At 40.3% G+C, this 24,064-nt stretch overlaps 1 protein-coding gene across 1 annotated transcript in view; it reads left to right on the forward strand.

The window, feature by feature from the left end:
* The window catches only part of DAB1 (DAB adaptor protein 1), a 193,385-nt gene that overhangs the window by 84,390 nt on the left and 84,931 nt on the right, over positions 1 to 24,064 (forward strand). Inside the window, exons 2-3 of the mRNA XM_063138477.1 lie at positions 3,756 to 3,895; positions 11,693 to 11,791. Of these exons, the coding sequence (XP_062994547.1) occupies positions 3,756 to 3,895; positions 11,693 to 11,791 (239 nt within the window). The remainder of the gene's footprint in view (positions 1 to 3,755; positions 3,896 to 11,692; positions 11,792 to 24,064) is intronic.

The following is a 24,064-nucleotide window of genomic DNA, read 5'->3' on the forward strand; positions in this document are numbered from 1 at the left end:
GTTCAGAATTATTGTTCTCTAAAGCTCCTACAGTTTGGCTCCAGCAAACCTCATAAGATCTGGACAAGATCTCACAAGGTATTTACATCAATTCAGGGAAATATCCCCAAGCATGATCTACAATTTAGCGTCGATTCCTCGCTTCCCTTCCTGGTAATCCTTTGGATCTCTGGTAAATTGGACCCTCTCCCCTGCCCTTTTATTCTTAGGCAAATGAGAAAGAAGCGTTTTAGACTTTACACAGGCACACAGAAAAATGTATTTGGTAATTCCTGTATTGTTATATATAATGAAAACATTGTCAACATGAAGAGTTTGCAGATTAGATTTTATTCACGACCAAACTAACTGAGATACAAGTGTTTACACACATGAACGACACGTAGAATAGCCTAATGATGAAGTTAAGCATTGTTGTGCATCCAGATGTGATTTTCTCTCTCTCTCTCTCAAAGCTTAGTGTTGCAAATGTTACTTTATGGCTCTTAGCACTCCACAGTAACATCTGCCTCGGCATTTCCCTCCAGCATAATTTAAACATTACTTACACTCTCTGACTCATCATCCATGTGCCATTAGTCTTTATAAAATGTTGTTTAAGAGCACAAAGACACAACCCTTTGATAAGTCCTGTTGGGAAATCCAGAGCAGAACCTGGTGTATTAAAAAGAGGAGGTGGGTAGCAAACCATTTGATTTTGTTGGCATCTAACCAATTTCCTTACTTTGTTTAGGCTTGTCAATCAACCAAACAAATTCCAAGTGTCACTGAATTCATTCGCACAAACAGCAAATTGTGGATTAATTTTAGCCCACATTTTTTCATGTACAACCAGTTGTGAGTAAGAGTACTGCCTTTTATGTGCTTCTCACTTCCTCTTTTATAGAACAACCAAAATCAGCTGTTTCTTACATTGTGAACCATCAATGTGCAAACCCAGTGATTAACCGAACAGCAATTGATGGGCACACATGAATTGGGTCATTTCTTGGCTCAGGTGAAAAGAAGAAAGGGAACTTGGCATTTTTTTCCAGTTTTCAAAGCAGGGTGTGGGAACAGAGACGAGTTTTGGAATTTTTGTAAAATTGCTTCCTATTTAAAGTTCAGTGTTGGTGGTTTTCAGAGTTCAAAATTGTAGAACAGTGGCAGCATAGTTAGTTTAGTGCCTGGATGATTGCTGGGTATGGGATGGAAATATATTGCACATGTACTTGATGAATAGATTGTGGGATTTTGATAAAAAAGATAAAAGTTCATCACAACCTTCTACGTATAAGGGAAATGTAGCATTGCTGCCAGTCTCCATTTGTGAGACATTTGTGTGCCACTCCATAACATAAAGTTCTCTGGGCAACTTACAATAGACAAATGGTGCTTCCAGATGGATGGCTTCTAGCACTACCAATAAAAAGACATTGTGAAGCTACTCCACCTTGTCATCCTTGATGGATTTTTTTTTCTGGTAAGAAAAAAAAGATGGAAGGAACAATGGGGAAATATATTTTATTTATTTATTTATTTATTTATTTATTTATTTAAATTATTTTTTATACTGCACAATAACCGAAGCTCTCTGGGCGGTTCACAAAAACTAAAATCATGAAGAGCATAAAAACAACCAACAATGGTTAGAGATTGAAGATTGCTCTGTCTGGTTCCCTCCTAAATTTTTGTTTGCAGTAATATCATTGCACAGTGAAATCCTCACCAGGAAGCACCTAAACATTAGCAATTTCATTTGCTCTGTTTCCCATCTTGGCTCAAATTTCTTTATTTTTCATTTAAATAATATATAGTAGAAGAAGCCCTTGTGCTGGGGAAACTCAGAGAAAGTGTTATGACATATGAAAATTATGTTTCTTAGTTTAAAATTTCACATTTTAAAGAAACTCTTCAAACCATTTTATACTTGAAAAATCAATCCTGTAAAGAGTTTCAGGAATGAATATATAAACACTCAACTGAAGTTGAGTAATTGAAATGGTCTTGCTGTTGAGCATCAGATGTGGCAGGCTTTCAGCACTGGTTGCAGTTCCACAACTTTCTGACCCATCTAACTCTTGCTGCTTTCAATAGGATCCATGCATACGTAACTGACACAGGACTGCAGACAAAGATTATAACTATTTTAAAATCAAATACATGTGTTTTGAAAGCATGAAATATTTCTGCCACATCAATTGTCAAATCTGACTGGAACTATAAAAAAAGCAATAGTATAGCTCATGGGTTGACAATGTACACCTTTCTTGGCACACACCAACATGTACCATCCCACCCACCTTGAAAAGAAATTAACACATTTTCTTACTGGCATCTGGAATTGTTGTGACATAAGTTTCTGTCACAGCTGCTGAAAACTGCCATGTACACAGTCTTTTGGGCAGGTTACTTCTCCAATACCGTGCCTCTCGTGGCAGCCGTTTGGTGCCCAAGTTAGTTTCTCAAAGTATAGATGTGCCCACGGCCCAAAAAGTATAGTATTGCCTAGTATAGATGAATTCCAGCCTATGTTCTGGATTGTGATTGTAAATACCACAAAAATTTGGAAGAGTCTAAGCAGAGATTTTAATTTACATGCATATTATGTTACTTTGATACCAATGAAATTAAATAGTAATAGTAATTATTCTGCAAGTGTGAGTGTTTGAAGAATCCAAGGTGTAAAGTCTCCTGTTCATGTAAAATATTTCACTAGGTTTGATAAAGTTAGGACTACTTTACATGAGATGGTTTCTCGAGATAATAGCATGAAAAGGGAGGCTATCATTGACCAGCCTGCTCACTACCACCACTTTCAATGTTCAAACAAGAGGGGACTTGCTGTAACTGGAGTTCTAGTGTTGCTGGCAGAGAGGACACACTTTAGCTCTGCATGGCCAAAATCCTAACCAAGGCCAGAAGCGTCACTTACATCTGTTGTCTTCTTCTTCTAGTGTGGCCAATACCCCATTGTAGGCTGAAAATGCTGTCCCAGTCCTCTGCACTGTGGCAAGGCATTCTGAGTCACATCTCTTGTTTCGTTCAGGGCACCTCATAGAGAACAAAACATTATTTGATTTGTTTGATGACATTTGTATGGAAAGCGTTGAGAGTGCTCAGGCCGTGGAAGCTGCAATGTGGTGCTTGCACATTGGGATGGGTAATGAAGAGGCTGCATCAGTCTTCTGGTCATACAGAGATCATACGCTCCCTATCTCCACTTCCAACTAGGATATTGAAACTATCACGTAAGAACTGCAGACAGAATGCAGTTGATCACATTTTATTGGAAAATATTGTCCACGACACAGATAGTGGATTGGAAAATAATTTTGTTGTTTATTAAGTATGGTATGTACTAAAATAATAAAATATAAATGATTTTATTTCATATATTACATTTCTGTACTGCTGAAAGCTTCTTGGGTGGTTTACAACAATTAAAAATACAATATGATAACATAATGTAAAACCATTAACATATGAAAATATAAGAACAACTTGAAAGAAAAAACAATAAAAATCCCTGTTAAAAATTCCCATCATAAATTCCAGTTAATGTGCAAACACACACACACGTACCACACAAAACCGTAGATTGTATTCTGCAGCATCCTGAAATATCTGGTCCATCAAATCTGTTAACTTTGTTTAAATGTTTAGATAATAAAGTAGATGAACACAACTAACTTTAAACTTGCCTGTAAGGGTTTTGCTTTTACATTTTTTTGTACAATTGTGTGGATTTCAGGTTTGCACCTCTCTCTTTTCAGGTCAGGATCGCAGTGAAGCCACTTTAATAAAACGGTTTAAAGGCGACGGTGTTCGATACAAAGCAAAACTCATTGGGATAGACGAGGTTTCTGCAGCACGAGGCGACAAGTTATGTCAAGATTCCATGATGAAATTAAAGGTGATGTGAATTTTTTAAAATTTAAACATTACTGGAGGTAAAGAGACACAACTTCAGATTTAACCTTTTTTATGCCATTGGAATAGATTACAATTTATATGAGCAAAGCCATTTTTTATGTGAAAAAAGGACTTGCAGGAGTCAAACTGTTACCTTAAACAACCTCTGCAAGGTGCTTGTAGGCCCCTGTTAATGGCTAATTTGTCACAGTTGTTTTTGTAATTACCCGTTTTCCTAGTAAGAGTCAGGATAAGACAATCAGATTTAGCTACATGACCGCAACACTGCAGGCAAATGAAGCTCATTAGAAGTAACGTAATTAGCCTTTACTCTGAATCATCTTCGTTTTCCCTCACTCATATCATCGTGTGGTCAGATCTTATTGGTTATATGATAATGCAGCTGTGACTGGGAAGACAGAGTGTAAAATAAAAGCTGATCACGTCTACAAAGACTAAATACTAGGCTGCGTATCAGGGTGTGGGTGTGTACTGCCTGGATATATGTGGTTGAGTGCTTTCCCTCTGCAGCTTCTCTTCCCCACCCCCACCCACCAAAATCACGGAAAAGTTCCTTTCCCAAATAAATGAAAAGGGAAGGGGAAACTTCTATGAACGAAGAGAAAAATTTCACCCATTTCAACTTAGTCCTATTTGCATATATCAAATTGATTAAAATGTGAAGCTGTGCATATACCTAGGAAAATATATTAAGGCTATGTGAATGATGAGCAAGGGGCACAAAAGAAGGTGCTAGATCAGGCCACTGTCCTCCCTGTCCTTCTTTCTAGCCCCTCGGGATCAGCGACTTTAGATCCCTGTAACAAGATCACCTTGGAAAAGGTTCCTCCAGTTCTCTTCATGACGCATTTGATTAACAGACCAAAGCTTTATCACACTCCCAGCACGTGTAGCTTGTGCTGAAAAGCCTGAGACACATCAGAGAGAAAAGTGGATGGTAGCACACCCACCCCGGCCGTGACATGGAACAGGGGTGGTGGGGAGACAGCTTTCTTTATGGTTGAGAAAAACACTTTCAAAACTGAATTCATATACAAGACAAAGTATTTTAGAGCACTATTACTAATTGAATTCCTGCACCTTTTTATTCACATTAAAACTTATTTGTTTTGAATCCTATGTGAAATGAGTTAATTGTCTTTGGCTATTTCCTGATGAGTTCTGCCTTTGGCTTAGGAACATAGGAAGCTGCCTTATACTGTGTCAGACCATTGGTCCATCCAGCCCAGTATTGCCAACACTGACTGACAGTGGCTCCCCAGGGATCCAGGCAGGGATTTTTCCTGCCCTGCCTGGAGATGCCAGGGATCAATCCTGAGACCTTCTGCATGCAAAGCAGGTGCTCTACCACTGACCTACGGCCCTTAGTGATGCAACACTATCCATCCATTTGGAACATCTGAGGGTCAGTTCACATGCCACATCAAACGTATTATTGCCTATTCCACTCTTTCCCCACTCTTGCTGTTTGATTTAATGAGTTAATTCCATTTCCATACAAACCATAAAGCAAAAGGCACCAATGTGCCCCAGACACCTTTCTCGGCACTTGCCAGGGTGCCCTTTCCCTCTGCCGTTTTTTAAATTAAGTCCATTTCTTACTGGCAGCTGGGATCTCTGTGAAATAGGTTCCTGTTGGTGCTGAATATTGTGTTCGAAGGAGTTGTTTAGTGTGTTGGGGCTCAGACTCCACATCTGCCTTGTATTCAGGCTTTGGGGCAAATTATTTGTTCTTTGTTTGACATGCCTCCCATGGCAGCCATTTTCTGGTGGTGCCCAGAATAGTTTATTAAGCTTCCAAATATGCTCATGGCCCAGAAAGGCTGCCTACTCCTGCCATAAAGTTTGCAGTTCATCTGAAATGAATAACTATGGCTTCCGTGAGCCTGCAAACCATGGTTGCAAATCACAGATTGATCATGATTTGGAGAGTTTATGCAAATCATAGTTTCCTTTTTCAAATATTTTGAGAAGCTATGGTTTCCACAGAAGTGGAAATTACTTCTTAAAGGGAGCACACTCTTTTTGATAAATCCTCCATCTTTCACCCAGTATATCTAATTAGTCATGAAGAATGGACCCATTTAAAAGGAAGACCCTTGATGCCATTAAGCACCATGTGCCATGGCATCACCATAGGATTAATCAGTGTGTGGTTTCTTTGTCATTCATTTTTTAAGTGGTTTGGGAGTCTTCTGGCTGTTATCAAGGCTAGGCTGGCCTCTTTGTCTCTCTCCTAAGGGATCTCAATTTCCATGCCTCCTTGAAGATGTTTAATTTCTGTTAGCATAATTGAAAGACCTACTTGTATAATGAAACAAGGTTACTAGAACCAGGAAAAACAGGTGGTGTCACAAATACAAATTCCATACTCCTGCTCTATAGGAGCATTATTTTACAATAATGACATTATTTATTTCTCTTCTAATATTCATGCCCATCTGTTGAAGTTTTCCCTGTTGTGGCATATTGATTTGGTTTCTCCAGAAGCAGCTCTCATCTAGTGGTCTGCATGTGGGATCAGGAATGTGATATAAGTATTTCAAAGAGTAACTTGGCCACTTTTGAGTGTGAGGGATAAGTCAAAACCTGTTCTTTACATGAAGATACATCATCTCATAGGGATGCAGTGAATGTGCATGTATGCAAGCAGAACTGTTCAGAAATATGTATTAAGTGATAGCTGCATATTATTCTATGAAAATGTGTGATCTCTCAAAGCATCAAAGTGCCTAGGTTTATGGCCATTAGACTGTCGGAATGTTTGTATAGACTGCTGCTTCCCTGGTGTTTGAAGAACCAGTGAGCCAGTCTTACAAAGTGTCTAGACTCTTGGACATAAATCACAGATCTGTGTTCAAGCCCCTGTTCAGTCACAAGGCTTACTGGGTGACCTTGGCTCATCACTGTTTCTCAGCCTGACTGATTTCACAGGATTGTTGCACAGATCATGGGTGCCACCCTGAGCTCCCTGAAGGAAGGGCAGAATTTAATTAATATAATAAAATAGATGAAGAGGAAGAACACAACACAGATGATGGCCTATCATCTTCCAGAGAGAGCAGGCAGGGTTGGTGAGGGGGGCAGATATTCAGTGGAGAGTATACATTTCTCCGTTGCCTTGGGCTTAAAAATAATATATGAATGACTGGATGTCCCAGGGGTGTGTGCACAACTAACTGAATGTGCAAAACAGCCTGATTTAGGGCAGTGGATTGGGAGACCTGCTTACAACCCCGGTACTGGTAATTTGTAAACAATGCACAGCACAGTCTAAAAATGCTATTTCTTTGGATAGAAACCAAAAATGTTGATGAATACAAATAAAACCTACATATCTAAATAGCTTGTTTTTGTCACTTCCATATTACAAGGGATTACTGAAAGGAGGCACTCCAAATATCTGTTTCCATGGTACCAAGCACAATGAATACAGGACATACAGCCTCCACCTGTGTAATATCCATGCAAGGACTTCCAAGTATTAAATCTGAACGTAAGCAGATAGTAATAAAATGTAGAATGAACGTGGAAGCAAAGCATGTTAACTGTACAGTATGTTTCCATAGAATTTTATAGCAGAAACCTATAGTCTGCCCTTTGACCTTTCCCACCGACCAAGCTTCTGGCTATTCTTACATCACAGCACATCTTTCACAGCCCGTTGCCGTCAGTCACCTTAGAGTCACCTATTCTCCAGGACTTCTTCCCAGTTACCAGCCTGCCCATGCAGCTACTCTTGTCCCTAAGGCTTAGATGGCGTTTAAGCTGAGCCAAACTGACAACGTTCACTTCCTTCACAGAATCTGGGCTGCAAACATTTTGTTAGGAATTACTGATCACTGCCCCTATGTAGTGGGTTGTATAAATGTAGCCTCTCAGTGAATTGTCAGAAACTCTGGGCCACTACCCCACTTAATGAATCGCCTAATGCAGTCTCTGATTAAGTCTTCCACCCAGGCTGGTTGTTCGATCCTTCTTAGCAGGGAGTAGAATAAAGAACTTCTACTTCCAACTGAAACTTGGTTGAGTCAGGTTTAGCTGAGCTCTGGTTTGCCTTGCGTTTTTCATCTTGATCTTCAGTCCTGACTCCTGGCTTAGTCTCTGGTCCTGCCTTCTGGTTCATCCCCTGATCTTAACTATTTGGCAATCTGGACTCCAGCTCCATAGCACTTGGTTCACTCCTGGCTGCTGCCTACAACCAGCGCTGACAAATTCTTTGTTTGCTGAGCAGTTGGAATGTTTGTAAACACCCATTGTCACCATGCCAGCTCAGCCAGTGGTGTCACAAGCTCTGGTGCCAAAAGAACAATACAATATAGATTAATCATAACACTCCAGCTTATTAGATACTGGCTGCATCCACAGGTCACAGTAAGCCCAAACCCTGGGTTAATCAGGCACAATTAGAACAAGCAATCTACATTCAGCCCCTTTCTTGCTGCTTTGCTCATCACTTCACAGGAGCAGCAAAATAATATGGGATTTGGCATTTAAACATAGTTTCTCATGACATGCAGATCCAGGACTATCCTTAAGTGTTTAAAAACAAGCCAAGAGAAGAAACCAGTATTAAACCAGCATTTGAAGTTGACTTATGTATCCTGAAGTGAGCCTTGTGTGGCGCAGAGCAATAAAGCAGCAGTTTCTGCAGCTGAAACGAGTTCGATCCCAGCGGGAGCTGGTTTCAGGCAGCCGGCTCGGGTCAACTCAGCCTTCCATCCTCCCGAGGTCGGTAAAATGAGTACCCAGCTAGCTGGGGGAAAGGTAATCATGGCTGGGGAAGGCAACGGCAAACCACCCCACTATAAGGCCTGCCAAGAAAACGTCAGCGAAAGCTGGCGTCCCTCCAAGGGTCAGTAATGACTCAGTGCTTGCACGAGAGGTTCGTTTCCTTTCCTATGTATCCTGACTTGTTTGAAAGCACTTAGCCAAAGTTTCTAGACTGTATATCACACAAAGGGAAAAGCAAAGCTGGGTGCCTGCTACTTGTTTGCATCATGACTTCTAATAAGCCAGGATTGTTGTCTTCATGTGACATGCAAATGAGTAAAAGGGGGAATGTAACGAGTGTTGCCCTCTCTTTCAGCATTCTAACTCAAACAGCAGATCATGTGAAAAAAATGATTGTAGACTGTACTACTTCAGATTATAGTTTCAAAAGTCACATGCTTGAAAGCTTCCTCATGAAAAAAGAATCCCTATAGATTAGGGATGGACAAATCTTTTTGTTTCACATTCTACAATGTTCACATTTTTTCAAGCAAGTTTGGTCCATCCTATTTCCATATCAGTTTGCCAATTTTTTAAATTTCACACGAGTTGTTTTATTTTTGTATACCTTTGTACACAATTTCCCCAATTCATCGCATTTTTGCAAGCATTTCCCCTAATATGTGCTTTTTTGTATGCACTTTCCCGTAATGTGTTCATTCTTGTACACATAGTGTATTCATTTCGGGGCACAAGTTTTGACTGGAAAACTGTATCACAACATTTGGAGAAGTGCAAAATTAGCTTGGGAAATGTGTATTAACTCAATTCATATTAAAACATGAATCAAACCAAATTTTCCCCCATCCTTACTGTGGATGAAAACTAACATATCAGCAAGGAAGTCAGGCAGTAACCTTTCTTCCTAATATCTAGATTTTGTGTGTGCAGGGAGCTCTTTTAGAGCATTAAATCATGTGATTGGCCCATATGCAGTCCAGAGTGAAACAATCCAGTAAATGTTTTACAATAGTATCTTCTGTTTGTATAAACTAGCTTTAAAAATCATAAACCAGACCATGTCCTGCAGCAACCACAACTGGCACTAGTCCCAGCTCCAGTTTTTGTAGGGCCCCTGGGCAAGACTCCCTCAAGGTGGCCCCCTCCCTTATCTTCTCACTACCATTGTCATCAGCTGCTATTGCTCTTCCTCCTCTTCCTCATCATTGCTACCATTTGTTTGATAGGCAGAAAGCCAATGAGTAAGTATATTTCTACTGCTTCTCCTTCGCACCAACACTTTTGTCTGAGACAAAAGGACAGGCAGGTGAACAAGGCAGTTTGTAAAGCTGAAGAGGAGCGACTCCAGGGGCTCTTGTCAATGAGCCCGTTCTGGGGTGTGGGCCCTCAGCAGGTGCCCAATCATACGTACCCTTGACACTGGCCAAGACCAGCACCATCGCTAGTTTTTCACAAATTCTTTCTTAATTTGGGGAAGAAAAAGTTTAGGAATGTGGATTGGATTAGCCATTCCAATAAATTTATTTTTAAAAAAAGACTATGGCCTCAGCTAGACCTACCTGGTCTAGCACGACGGAGAGGTGAAGATCTCGCATTATTTTTATCGCAAGATCTCCCCCTCTGTTTACACATGGCGCACGATGACCTCGGAGGGAGAGGACGTCGTGCCCACCGTTTTGTTTGGTTTTTCTTAAAGGAGATGAGCACTTGCGCACAAAAGGTAAGGTGGGTTGTTGTTTTTTACAGTTTTCCCCACTCACCCCACCCCTGATGTGTGGGTCCCGGCTCCTCGCGAGTAACCACGAGAAGCCATGACGCCCGCCCACACATTCTGCAGTCTTGGGATCAGTCCGAGGCCACAGAAAAAGTGGGCTCAAAGGGTAAGGCGAGATCACGGGGAAAGGGAGATATCACTCCTCCCTGCTCCCGGGATCCCCTGTGCGTCATGTAGATTCACAGGGACGATCCTGGGGATCGCCCAGGGATATCTCCCCATCTAGCTATGGCCTATGTTTTGACAACCAATATGAATGGGTATGTTTTGATGTTGAAAAACAGTAGACTAGTTGTCTATTGTTTCTAGTTCTATAATGATGTAATTCTTTATAAATTTGGTTATTAAAAAGAAAAAGAATGTTAATACTTAGGAAGTAAAAACAACAACATCAAAACAAAAAGCAAGAGGCAGAGAATATGGATACTGCAGATTTTGTACTTCCTCACCAGGACAGAAATTTCATCTATTTTAACTGAAAAATAAAACATTCCAGCACTATTCCAAGAAGCAAGGCAGTAGAGGGAAGTGGGTTATACTGCAAATTGTCAGACCATCACTGCAGTAGGTTTTGATTTCCACAAAATTGTGTGGTTTTGGTTAAAAATTAAATCATGCAGCGGATCTGCATATTGTAACTAGAACTGAGCCAAAATTTCTCAGGATACATTTTTCTGAGATGATTTCTCAAACCCTTCTTCCAGAAAAAGAAAGGTACTTTGCAGAATTTTCTCCAAATATTCTTCACCATTTTCTCTTAACGCCACTGTACAGCACCCCAGAAAGATGCCAGATCTGGGGCTTTCTGAAGAATTCAAAATGGTGGCCAGGCTACCAACACAATTACTGCAATTATTCCGTTTGTAACTGCAAGGGATGGGAGGAGGACTAGGAAAGGAGAAAGAATCTCTGCTACTGCTAAAGATGAGCCTCATCCCTGAGTAATTGTTAAGACAATTCATCCTCTCCCTGGGGAAATTAGATGAAATGCTCCTCCAAATTTCTTTACCCACTAATAGGGGGGAGAATTTTGAAAGATACTCAACCAGTATTCAGCCCAATCCTACGCATGTTTCTACAAAAGTAAGTAAAACTTCATTCAATGGCCCTTACTTCCAGTAAGTGTAAATAGAATGATATATTGTCCAAAAAGTCAGTGGAAAGGTGACGGTCCTGTTTTTTAAGAATAATGTTCCACCTCACACCAATGTGTGAGGACATTCAGTGCAAACCAGTTTTGAATCTCAACCAGTTGTTTTCTCCCAACAGGGAATTGTTGCTGCAGCTCGTTCGAAAGGGGATCACAAGCAGAAAATATTTCTAACCATCTCTTTTGGAGGAATCAAAATCTTTGATGAGAAGACAGGAGTAAGTAAAATAATGACACAACAAAATTGAATCTCTTGGTAGTTGTAGCCTTAAAAGCTTCCCCTGAGTGGGCAGTAATATTCAAGTGATATAAAGTTTCATCAAACAGATGGCATGCTTCATGCATGTTACTATAGATCAAAGTAACGGGCTGAGTTAACTAAGCTGCAGTTATTGCTCTTTTGTTTAATACTCAGCAAGCAACTTTAGAATAGCTAAATAGAACTACTTAAACAACTGGCTAGAGCCATGGAGTGCCCTCCAGATGTTTTGGACTACATTGGTCATGCTGGCTGAGGCTGATGTGAGTTGAAGTACAAAACATCTGTGGGTCACCTAGTTATTGTGAAGGAAGATATAAGCTCATTAAGAACTTCATGAAATAGGCAGGAAAGAAGACAAGCCTTCCAGCGGCTACCTAGGAATCAAACTAGATGAGACATTAATGATGTGAATGCTATTACCAAACATGTTTTGTTACATAAACAGAAGTTGTGGTAAAGGTAGAACCATAGCAGGGGAAGGGAGTTTATTTATTTTTCTCTTCCTGCCACTGTTTGAACAAAAATTACTTCTCTGAAGCTGATATTCCTTTGAAATGCAAATAACAGACCATTTGTGTTTGGACTGAATGAGTTAAACTCCGCTCCCCACCTCCCACGTAGCAAATCTGCTCACACTCCTACAGGGCTGTTATTTACATAACATGCATGGTAATTGCATTTACAGATTAACATCAAGGCCCTTTCTACACCTAAGGAAAATTTAGGGATTCTCCCTGCCTGCTCCTCAGATTCCCTGTGTGGCATTTGGATGCACAGGAACGATCCCAGGACTATCCCGGGATATAGGGCTGGTGTAGACATGCCCCAAGTCTACTTTGGTCCTCCTTTTTTAAAACCTGATGATGCTTTGACTAAGGCCCAATCTACACCAAGCAGGATATTGCACTATGAAAGTGGTGTGAAAGCGGCATATAAAAGGCAGGAGCCACACTACTACTTTATAGTGGTATTGAAGTGCACTGACAACTGTTGGGGCCCATTGACACATTCCATATACCGCTTTCATACCATTATATCCTGCTTGGTGTGGCTCCTGCTTTTTATATACCACTTTCATACAGCTTTCATAGTGCAATATCCTGCTTGGTGTAGATTAAGCCTAAATCTTCCTTGGAAGGTAGGAACTCTAACATGGAAGCTCTGTTCCCTAAACCTAGATGTGTCATATCTGCTTCAGTTACTCAAGCATGATGGAAAACTATCCCAAACCTGTTCAAAAGCTTCACCTAATAATCAACATGACCGAGTTGGAATTAAGGATGTTCCCCAGCCCAAAATAAGTCAGCCTTAGGTTAGATCTACACTACCGCTTTATAGCATTATTGAAGTGCACTGATAACTGTTGAGACATATTAGGCATTCCATACACCGCTTTCATAGTGTTATTTCCTGCTTTTTATTCCACATTATCCAATGACAAATGTCATTGTGTGTCCTAAGAGGTATAAATGTGCAAGAGGGATACATCATTACCATGATGGGAACATAATGATTTGATGCAAGGTGTAGATCTGGCTTTAGAATCCTTTTGGGCATTCTGGCAGGAGATGTCTGCTTTAAAAAACAACCTGTTGCTTTAGATTTTCCTGTTGGGAATGTAAACCACTGATTCACTATAAAGGAAAGCGGAAGGCACATTATTCCTGGTTTTGTGTGGCGTCTGATATTTAGCATGCAGAAGCAGCCAGTGTTAAGATCCCCTGGTACCACATAATGTTATGTTTCCCCATGCAAAGAGAAGCACAGGATGATTGTGCCTGCCTCTCTCTGCAGGGAAAAAGGGATTTGTCCATGCAGAGAAAGGCAGGAGTGATGGCACTGTGACTTTCTTTGCAGAGAGAAACTCCCCTATGTTGTTGGGAGGGGTGCAGGGGGAGGGATGGCTTCAGAAGGAGGGGGGAAGGGCTTCAGGAGGAAGAACTGGAAAGCAATCCAGACCCAGGAGGGTAAACAATTCCCCATCCTGGACCTAACATATAGCCAGTGCCCCCACGCCCTGCGCCCACTGCACTTCTGTCATTTAGGACCCTGTATATTAAGGGTCCTAACTGTCATGCTTCTTCCTACCATGTTCTGCTACAGTGACTAAGGCCGTAGCTAGACCTAAGGTTTATCCCAGGATTGTCCTGGGGTCAAACCTGTTCATCTAAGTGCCACACAGGGCATCCAACGCTCAGGCAGGGAAGAACCGAGGATGATCCTGGGATAAACCTTAGGTCTAGCTACGGCCTAAGATGGGCTGAATATGTATACAAGTATACTGAATATTAGACATTTATTTATTATTTATTTTATTTACAATATTTCTATACCGCTCCCCATTGGAAATTTCAGAGTGGTGAACAAGATAAAATAAAATAAAAACAGAATGAAAGACTTTAAAATAGATGTGTACAAGATGTTTCTTGTATACTGAATACTTGAAATGACTCTTTATGGCTGCTCTATTGTTCAAAATTTCCTTCCTTTGGGACCACAGTTATGCCACAGTATTCTCTAGAAGCACCATTAGACATATTTAGGATGGCGTTTAGTGGTCATGTTTTTCAGCTTCTATTGTGGAATTTTAGATGGGATGAGTTGTGGTGGCGGTTTTTAAAACTTGTTTGTATTCTACAGTTCTTTACTTAATGTTTTGTATAATGTTTACTTAACTTTTTTTTAAAGGTAATTTAAAATATGACATTGCCCTTGAGAAAGAAATCAGCTCAATTGAATGTATCATATCGACTGCTAATACAACCAAGAGAGTAGTTTTTCAGCTTTCTCATGAAAGCATAACTAGAACAATTTATATGGATTAACAATACATGTGATAAATTGTCAGTAGTTTATTAAGATTTTTCTTCTAATAATAATAATAATAATAATAAGTAGTAACAGAAATTATAAATAACAGAGCAAAACCTTTTAGGTTTTAAGGGGAGAAAGAGATATATCATCTCCATTGGTCGTATAAAACTACTTGTGAGAAAGAGGTTTCAATAATCAATAATAATTAAATAATTATTAACTGAGTAATAATAAATAATGTATCATTGAGTTTAGTCTCAATAGAGAGGTGACATGCTCACATAGCTCATATTATGCACATATTCTGAGCAATGTAGGGAGTAGTGGTTGATACCCTGTTATTTCTGTTTAGCAGATAAATCCTTACTAATAAGGCCATGAATGGTGAATAAAGACAGCCTTTTAGTATCCTTTGCATCACTTACGTAGTTGAAAATCTGTTTGCTGTCTTTATACAATAAATCCATTTGCAGCTTGAATAATATTGAGCTACCTTTTTTGCCAAAGAAAGGGATTCCTAATGATTTTTATTTCCATCCCCTGCTGTTTGCAATCCAGTTATCATGGGAGTCCAAAATGCTTTCACCAGCTTTCTTTGGGCCAGTGCCTCTTTTAATATGCCAAGACAAGTTCAGCATATGATCAGGGAGAGACCACCAGTCTTCTCTTGAGCCTGGAGAAGGGCAGGGGATCCCCTTGATCTCCCCTCGGATAAATTCAGAAAGCAGCAAGGAGGCTCGTTGCTGATCTGGTGCTACTGAAATGGTATGTAAGGTCAGAGTGAGCTTCAGCTCTTAGAGATGAGTCAGGGGGGTCTTTCTGATATCACACTGAGTCTCAGAGCCACCCAGAAAGTACTGAGATGTCTTGGTGCTCTCCAAGTGTCAGCTCAATGCAAAAGCACTGAAGAGACGTCATCTTCCTCAAGCTTGGTGATGTGCAGGTTCTAGTTTGGCTAGTTACCAAGGCACTCCTATGGGAATTGCTAGTACTGCAGAGACAAATGCAGTGTTTGTTTGTAAAATAAACAGTTTCTTTCATAGAATCATAGAATCATAGAATAGCAGAGTTGGAAGGGGCCTACAAGTCCATCGAGTCCAACCCCCTGCTCAATGCAGGAATCCATCCTAAAGCATCCCCGACAGATGCTTGTCCAGCTGCCTCTTGAAGGCCTCTAGTGTGGGAGAGCCCACAACCTCCCTAGGTAACTGATTCCATTGTCGCACTGCTCTAACAGTCAGGAAGTTTTTCCTGATGTCCAGCTGGAATCCAGCTGGAATCCAATAATGAGTCCATTATTCCTTTACATACAGCTGTTAATAGCAAAAATAGTTTCTAGTTTTCTATTTTTCTTCTTCTGTTGAATCCTGTTGAATTAAAATAGGCTTTAACATTAGCATAAATAGCCATATTTGAGAGAGAGGATCAGTTAAATATGCCTATTATGTATTTATGTGTAGTGTTCTGGAAATATTTACTAAAGATGTAGTGGCTGCTCTGCTACTTTGGAGATCTCATAGTACAGAGGCTAAGGAGTGGTTCATAAGTACCTCATAGTCAAGTCATAATATTTCCATCACTTAAGTCATTTTTACTTTATATGAACAGGGTCCTAAGGCAAACACAGTAAATAAAATCAGAACACACTGCAAAACAGCTTTTATCTTAACTGTAATTATCTTCACAGAAGCTTATGCCCTCTCTTGAATTTTAAAGAGGATCTCAATTAATTTTTTATATAAATTAACTATTTAGCACGATGCCAGAAATAAAACCAGGCTGATGGCAGATAGAATTAGCTTTGCTAATTAATATTGCGTTATTGGATAACCAGGATCATTAAACTTACAAGTAAATAATGCAGTGTCAATTATGAAGAGTTATTGGGATACTATTGTGTGCCATATATTCAAAGTATGATGCACTGTTTGATCATCTGAGCTTGAAGCCTTTTGTAAGTGTTGCATTCTCCCTATAATACAGTAGGTTAGGATTTTGAAGAGATGATGAGCAAGAATTGTCAGTGTTGTGAACCAAGTTCATCCTCACCCAGTGCACCTGAAAGAGGTTATATGAGCATTGCAAGAATCATAGCAGGATCTAGAATTGCTTTTAGGACCAAGTGCTGAGTTATAGTAATTACTGTGGCTTTCGGGAGCTTGTTTTCTCATAGATTTCTGGGAAGGAAAAATAGTCGTTATGAAATGTTGGATGAGGGAAGTCATTCATAAGGACCTAGAAGTCTGGGAAAGGCCTTGGACTATGCTGCTTGAGCCAGCTAATATACTTGAAATATTATCACACTATAGTCTCTCGGGCCACAGGGGAGTGGTGTCCTCTCCTGTCATTCTCAATGAGGACTGGTGCAATGCTTTCCATTGTCATGAAAGCAGGAGCCAGCCCAACGAGTGGCACTTGTACATTCTCCTTTTTTCTGCTTATTCTGACTTCCTCATTATGTCTGATGTACTGCAGAGAAGAAATGGATAAGAAATAAAGAGTTTGGTTGGGACCAAATGTAAGCACCACATACAGCTCCCTGTGCTACCAATACTCAGTGCATTTTGAGATCCTTGCCTTGTTTGTTTTTTAATGGACCCCAGAACTGTTGTTGTTTAAATGGATACTGTTGTTTTATACAGAGTTTTATATTTTTGATGGTTTTAAATTTTGTATACTTTTTTAATGTTCACTGTTTTTAACTTTTGTAAACCTCCCAGAGAGCTTTGGCTATGGGGCAGTATATAAATTTAATAAATAAATAAATTGCCTCCCCACCTGCAAGTTGCTCTTTCTTATCCGTAACCAGGCACGCTTTATTAAATGTCTCCAAAACTACACCTTCACAACATGCACATAGCTCTTCAGAATTCCTTGTAATCCTACTTCCTTGCAACAAGTTTCAACTTATTTTCCAGCTATGCTCCATCCAGTAACAGAAGAGAAAGTGGTTTCTACTGAAGCACTAGGTGCAAATGATGGGCAGAGAGATTAACTTTTGTGCCTGGTCATAGAGGAGATTAAGGTGTACAGCACGGCTCTAGTATCAGCTGACATAGATGATGGAAAGAGTACATTGGCATCCTTTAAAAATATTCTGGATGCTCATAATTTAAATAATTATTCCATCCACATGGGTTGGTTAAGTGCATGCAAAAAGAGGTTCCAGTTATTTAGAACACACATCACATTCACTCAACATGGCCTGTTCAGCAGAAAAGTGTGTGTTTAAACACCAAAAGTGGAATGTAAATATCAGTACAGCTATAATTTACACATTGTGTTCAATTCCTTGTCCAGTATGCTTTTCTTTTCTCAAAAAGCCTGTCTTTATGCAACACCACAGATGTTTGAAACCTGCTCCTTCATTTCTGTAGAGCTTTCCTTCTTTGCTTCTTCACCTCTTGAATATTCTTCCTCCCCAACAGAAAAAGCAGTTGGGCAAAGTGATGCATATTATAGTGACGGGTGGCACACGCATATTGACTAGTTGCATGAATTGTGGATGGAAAATGGTCATTGGAATGCACATCCAGAGTAATGTAGAGCTGCCAAACTGGATACAACTTCTGATGTGAATCCCAGTACACATTCAGCATTGGTTTTCCCTCCTCCCAACCTAGTTTGAGCAGGTTTGTGCATTCATGATTCATTTTTATCTTGATGGAAAGTAAATCAGACATAATGAAATTTGCAGATAACTGACTGTGTCAAGCAAACAAATTCTCTATAAGAAATCAAGCCCCAAGGATTACTGCGGCTCCCGGTGTATCACAATGGGAGTCGCTTTTGGATGCTCAGTGTTTTTAAACATAGGACTGATAAATTTGGTGACAAAATGAAAAGTGAGAATGTGAAAATCTACCTTTTGCTGCCTGAGATTAGGTATATTAATAAATAGGAAATATGTTTGAGGATAGAAGAGAGCCTTCTTTTTCATATGTCATCATTTCCTCTTCATAAAACAAAACTTTCTATTCAACTTGTATGGAGGTTTTCATTAAGCCTTCAGGTTCAAGGTTTCATAGAATTAGATACATGCAAAACCTTCCCTACTATTTCCACGTCATCAGAAATTGACTTTGTGAGTGAGCATGCATGTTATTTTATATATATATATTTGTAAGTACATTACTTCAAAATCCTAGCATTACTGCATATTGTTCCCCATTAAAGAAACAGACATCTGGATTAATTGTTCAAGGTCCTCACTTAAAGAACAAAAAGACAAGTACTTTATTGTGCCTCAATCCACTCTGAGTAGTACTTATCAATGCCTCTGCATTAACACCTCAAAGGCAATTATGGGTTCACCAAATTTAGTTCCCCAATTAAACCATAGTTAACTTGTTCTCTGTTCAAAGCATGTCTAGACGAGGGGGGTGGAGGGGTATCATCTTGCAATTTTATGAGTGCAAGATTGTTCCCCTCATCTACACGCAGTGTGCGACGTCCCAGGAAGAAGAGGATGTCGTGGCTGCCATTTTTTTAAAGGTGCAGGAGCTGGAGCGCACCAGTGCGCCAGTGCAAAGGTTAGGTGTGTTTTTTTAAAAAAAAAAGCCCCGACCCCACTACCCCCACGCCCGATGGGCATTTACTCATGAGGAGCCAGGACAAAACCATGATGGCGGGCCACATGTCCCGCAGTCTCGGGATCATCCAGAGACTGTGAGAAAAACCAGGAAGGCCATATCCCAGGGAAAGGGAGGGATCACCCCTCCCTGCTCCCAGGATGCCCTGTGCATCATGTGGATGCACAGGGATGATCCCGGGGCGATTCCTGGGATATCACCCCCTCTAGACATGCCCATAGTTCCCTCTTCAATTGCTGACTAGCTTGCTATTGCACAACATGCCCTATTTTGTACAACTGACTCAATTTCAGAAGTTCTTGCCCAACAAATCGCTTCTTCCTTTACAGGTCTAGACAAACTGTTCATAAACAGTTTGGATGCTTAACAGCTAATAAGTAATTTTCATTGCTGGAAATTAAAATCAGGGATAGTTCCTGCATCCCTACATGGAATATAATACTCTCATCCTCAGTCTCCCTGCCCAGTCTCTTTTAGATAAGTTCATTGTCATTTAATAATTTGCCAAGTTATTACTTATTTCTCTAAAATGTCCACACCTGATTTATCTCATTTGTCTGTGTTGATCATTCACATGCATCTGACCTAATTTAAAAGAGACAAGTGTTGATTTTTGGGTGCTTTGTATCTTGTTGGCAAATATTGGATTTTAATTTATCACTATAAAAAAATCAATGTCTAGCCCCAAACTAGCAAATTCTCAAAAAATTGGCATTGGCAGGCTTGACTTTAGATGGATGGTTTTAGAGGAACTGCTCCATAATTAGAGATGAAAAGAATGTCTTTGAGTTACCATCAGCAGTCTTGCTTGTTATTTTTCCTTTGCTTTTATATTGAACTTGCTTGTGCTACCAATCTAATATTCATGAAAAAGCATAAATGTTAATCATCTTACGATTTTAGCCATCTTTGTACACTCTAGATACATAGATGGATTGAAAGTATCATTCTAGGCAAATGTCTTCACCAAGAATGTGAGAACAGTCAGTCAGGTTTCGCTCCATTTAACACCATAATTCTCTAGGAAGCTGGAGAATGAAAAACTCATACATTCTATTTATACTTTTTACTATGTAGGGTCGCAACAGACTTTCTGGAATATTTCAGGGCAATAGAAACAAAGCGGCCATTTTGTTGCTTTTGCATTCTGCCACTCTACCTGGACACGTACGAGTACCCCGTACCCCAGAGGTGATTCTTCTGTGGTGCATGTGCCCACCGCACTTGCCTCCTCCCTGCTGCCAAGCTGATTGGTGTTGGGGGCAGCTGAGGAGGGCACTAATCAGCATGCCCCTCTGCTTTTCCGAATGGCACTCACCTTGGTGCGGAGTGGAAGTGCTCAATTTAAATGGGGAGGATGGAGTACAGCAGGGGTGGGGAATCTCAAGCATGGAGGCTAAATCTGGCCCTCCTGGGGTCCCAATTCAGGCCTCCAGGGTTTCCCACGTCTCCTTCTGCTGACTCTATGCTTCTTCTCCCCAATCACTGGTCATTTGGTTGATTCCTAGCTTTTGTGCAGTTTCCTAATCTACCCCATTCTAAGGGTTGAAATGCCTTTCATAAGATTTAGTGACTGTCAGCAAGAACTTTATAAGAACATAGGAAGAGCCATGCTGGATCAGACCAAGGATCCATCTAGTCCAGTACTCACACAGTACTCGCAAGGTGGCCAACCAGGGCCCCGCAAGCAGGACATGGTGCAACAGCACCCTCCAACCCATGTTCCCCAACCCATGTTCCCCAGCAATACTGCTGTACTGCTGTTTTTATATTTTTGATGGTTTAAAATTTTGTATGCTTTTTAATGTTCACTGTTTTTAACTTTTGCAAACCGCCCAGAGAGCTTCGGCTAAGGGCGGTATATAAATTTAATAAATAAATAAACTGGTATATATAGGCTTTCTGCCCCTGATACAGGAGGTATTTTTTTCCTATTTGGCTCCACGCCCTTTGCCATTGGTTCCCAACCTTCAGACCGAACCACCGCTAGAATGCGCCCCCCGGGAGCTTCTCTGAAATGGAATTCAGCCTTCACGCTGAAAGAAGTTCCCCATCCCTGGCATACAGGCAAGACTCTTCCCATGACAATTATGCTCCCCCAGTCTGCCAAACAGCTGTTTTGACAAGCTGGGGAAATGTGATTTTAATAGGGAGGACAGCACTCAGGGAGTTTTAGCCATGAAAAGAACAGTGGTCTGCAACCCTCTGCCACCTCGTCCCTATCAGAGTGAGCCCTCCTCAAAACATATAAGAATTTCCCTCTCCAGAAAGTCTCTGAATGTGCCCCTCCCATGTTTGCAGGAGACTAATAGCCCAGCATTTGAGCATGATTTTGTTTTGTTTTGTTTATCCAGGTTCTACTTGGAGATAGCTGTACATAAATATGTGTTATGTAAAAAGATCTAAGATGCCCACACGGGTCCACAGTTAGGCAATACCTTTATTAGGACCAATTAACACACCACAAAAGATTGTGCAAGCTTTCTAGTTTTCCAGAACTATGCATCAGGCTAGGCAGTATGTTAGGCAGAGATGAGGGAAGTAAAAGTTCAAAAATTAGGGTGGCTCTTGTAGCCATGAGGTCAGTAGTATAGGCTCAGTTCCAAAATGGCAATAAAATGGTGATTGCAGACTGAATGAATCACTGGTAGAAGATGCAAGTATCAGATTACAGGTAGTATCCTGGGGCGGAGAACCAATGGCTGACCCCTCGTTTCTGAAAGCATAAAAGCCAGGTGTGACTCAGGTCTCCTTCTTCACCTCGCTGAGACAGAGATCTCTTAGTTGGTAGAGAGCAGAAATAAAGAGAATCATGACAGTCTTTATATTAGCAAAGTGAGTGATTACTTTTAGGTGGTGAAAAAAACTCAGTTCATGCCAAACTGTGTAGTATTGCCTAGTGGCTGGAGAGTATGGAACCCTCAGGATGTAAAGTACCTCTTCAAGTGACAGATAAGCATCTTCTTCTGGTGGTGGATTCCGCCCTGAATGGCTAATTATGGTATCTTCCAAGGCACATAAAATAGAATGATAGCCATGCTAGTCCATGAGTAAAACATCCAAAATCGTTATTCTGGGCAGAATCTGATGTGACAACACCGGTAATGTAAATTAAATTGCGCTAGCATAAACAACCTCTAGTGCAATGCCAATAGTGTTTTCTGGTGTGACAGGTTTCCCCATGACAATTCTGAACTCAAGAATCTTATCTTAAAGATGAACTTTACTCACTGTGCTACACCAGCTTTCTATATTTCACACTGCAGTCACTTCGGAGTCTAAGGGAAGAACTGAATGTTTGAATGTGCCCTCATAGCAAACGAACCACCCATATTAAAAGCAAAAAATTACCAATTATATAATTTTTTTCCCTGATAAAAGCATTTGAATAATTGTAATTGTGGACCAAGATGAACTCTAAAGGCTAATGAAAGAATTTTTTCTCATAAATGTCTACTCAAATTCTGGTTTTTGCATTTGTTATTTATTACATATGCTCAATTAAATAATTGTTAATCCCTTTTTATTTACAATATATTACATAAAATTCTTAAGTATCCTTTTGTTGCAGCAAAGTCTTAAAGAAATCATATTCATTAACAGCCTGTGGTCTCTGGACAGCATGTCAGAAACCATAGGATTGTCTAGAAAAATCTTTCCAAGGCTGTAGACAGAATTATGACCTCTGAGGGTTTCTTTCTTTAATGGGAGCCCTCTTATTTGCTCCTCTGACCCCCTGCAGAGATCTCTATGAGATATCAAATTCAGCATTCTGGAGGGGTGCCAGAGGGTAGGGAGGGAGTGGCTGTGGACCCAAGGTCAAATAGTTTACAGTGTAAGAGTACTTCCAATGTGCCAAAAATGTGTCCTTATTTGGATTTCAGTAAAGTGGAACAGGCCAATTACTTGTGTGCAATTTTAAATTCTCAGATCAGAGGAAAGTTTGGCCAACCAAGATAGAAGGGTTTTTCACCTTATTATTCTAACATCTAAAGCATGTATATCTCAGGCAAATATGCCAAGTACTATTTATTCTATCCACTCACTTGCTGGCATAATTAGCCCTCCTGAGTATCCTCAAAATGATATTGCCGAGATCGACATGCAGAATTTATAACTTGGGACGGCTTATGGATTTATAACATTTCTAGGATTACTTTGAGATTATAAATACAGTGAATTAGCTTCCTAGCTAAATGGATTTCTTGTGTTTTGTAAATGGACTTACACATATATTGAAGTCAAACGTTCATATGTTGAAAATAAACAAAAATCCTAGTAAAAATGTGGATTCTAAAATAATCAAAAACATTGAAGAGGGCCTCTTTATTTAAACAGCAAGGGAGAATCAACCTCTCCCTGGAACTGCATGTGAAAAGTGCAGGAATCAGTATGTCCTAATCTCAGGTTACTTGCCTGGTTTTAAGGGCGAGCCACTCTCGTAAGACAGGAGTTGGGTAACCTGCCCCCTTTCTTATACGACACTTCAAAAGTGTGGGGAGACCGCCCCACATCATCCCCGCACAGAGCTGTAAAACCTGCGTAAATGAGGCAGGAGGATCTCCAAAAGCATACCATATCCTGACACAGGAGCCATGAAACTCGCAAGGAGCAGGAGCTCCGGATATGCCAATCACCTAAAAGGTGCCAGAGTGGTCACCGTCCCTATTCCGCCATAGCAAATTCCCACATATCCCACTGACAAATCAACCTATTTATCTATGCTCCAGATAAAAGCATCAAGTATCGAGTAGGCAAAAACCTGCCCACAGTTTTATGGGAACTAAAAATTCCTACTCAGCCCTCCCCCCAAAAGGAGCGAA

The sequence above is a fragment of the Elgaria multicarinata genome, chromosome 1 (genome assembly GCF_023053635.1).
Source record: "Elgaria multicarinata webbii isolate HBS135686 ecotype San Diego chromosome 1, rElgMul1.1.pri, whole genome shotgun sequence".
In the NCBI taxonomy this organism is placed as follows: domain Eukaryota; kingdom Metazoa; phylum Chordata; class Lepidosauria; order Squamata; family Anguidae; genus Elgaria; species Elgaria multicarinata.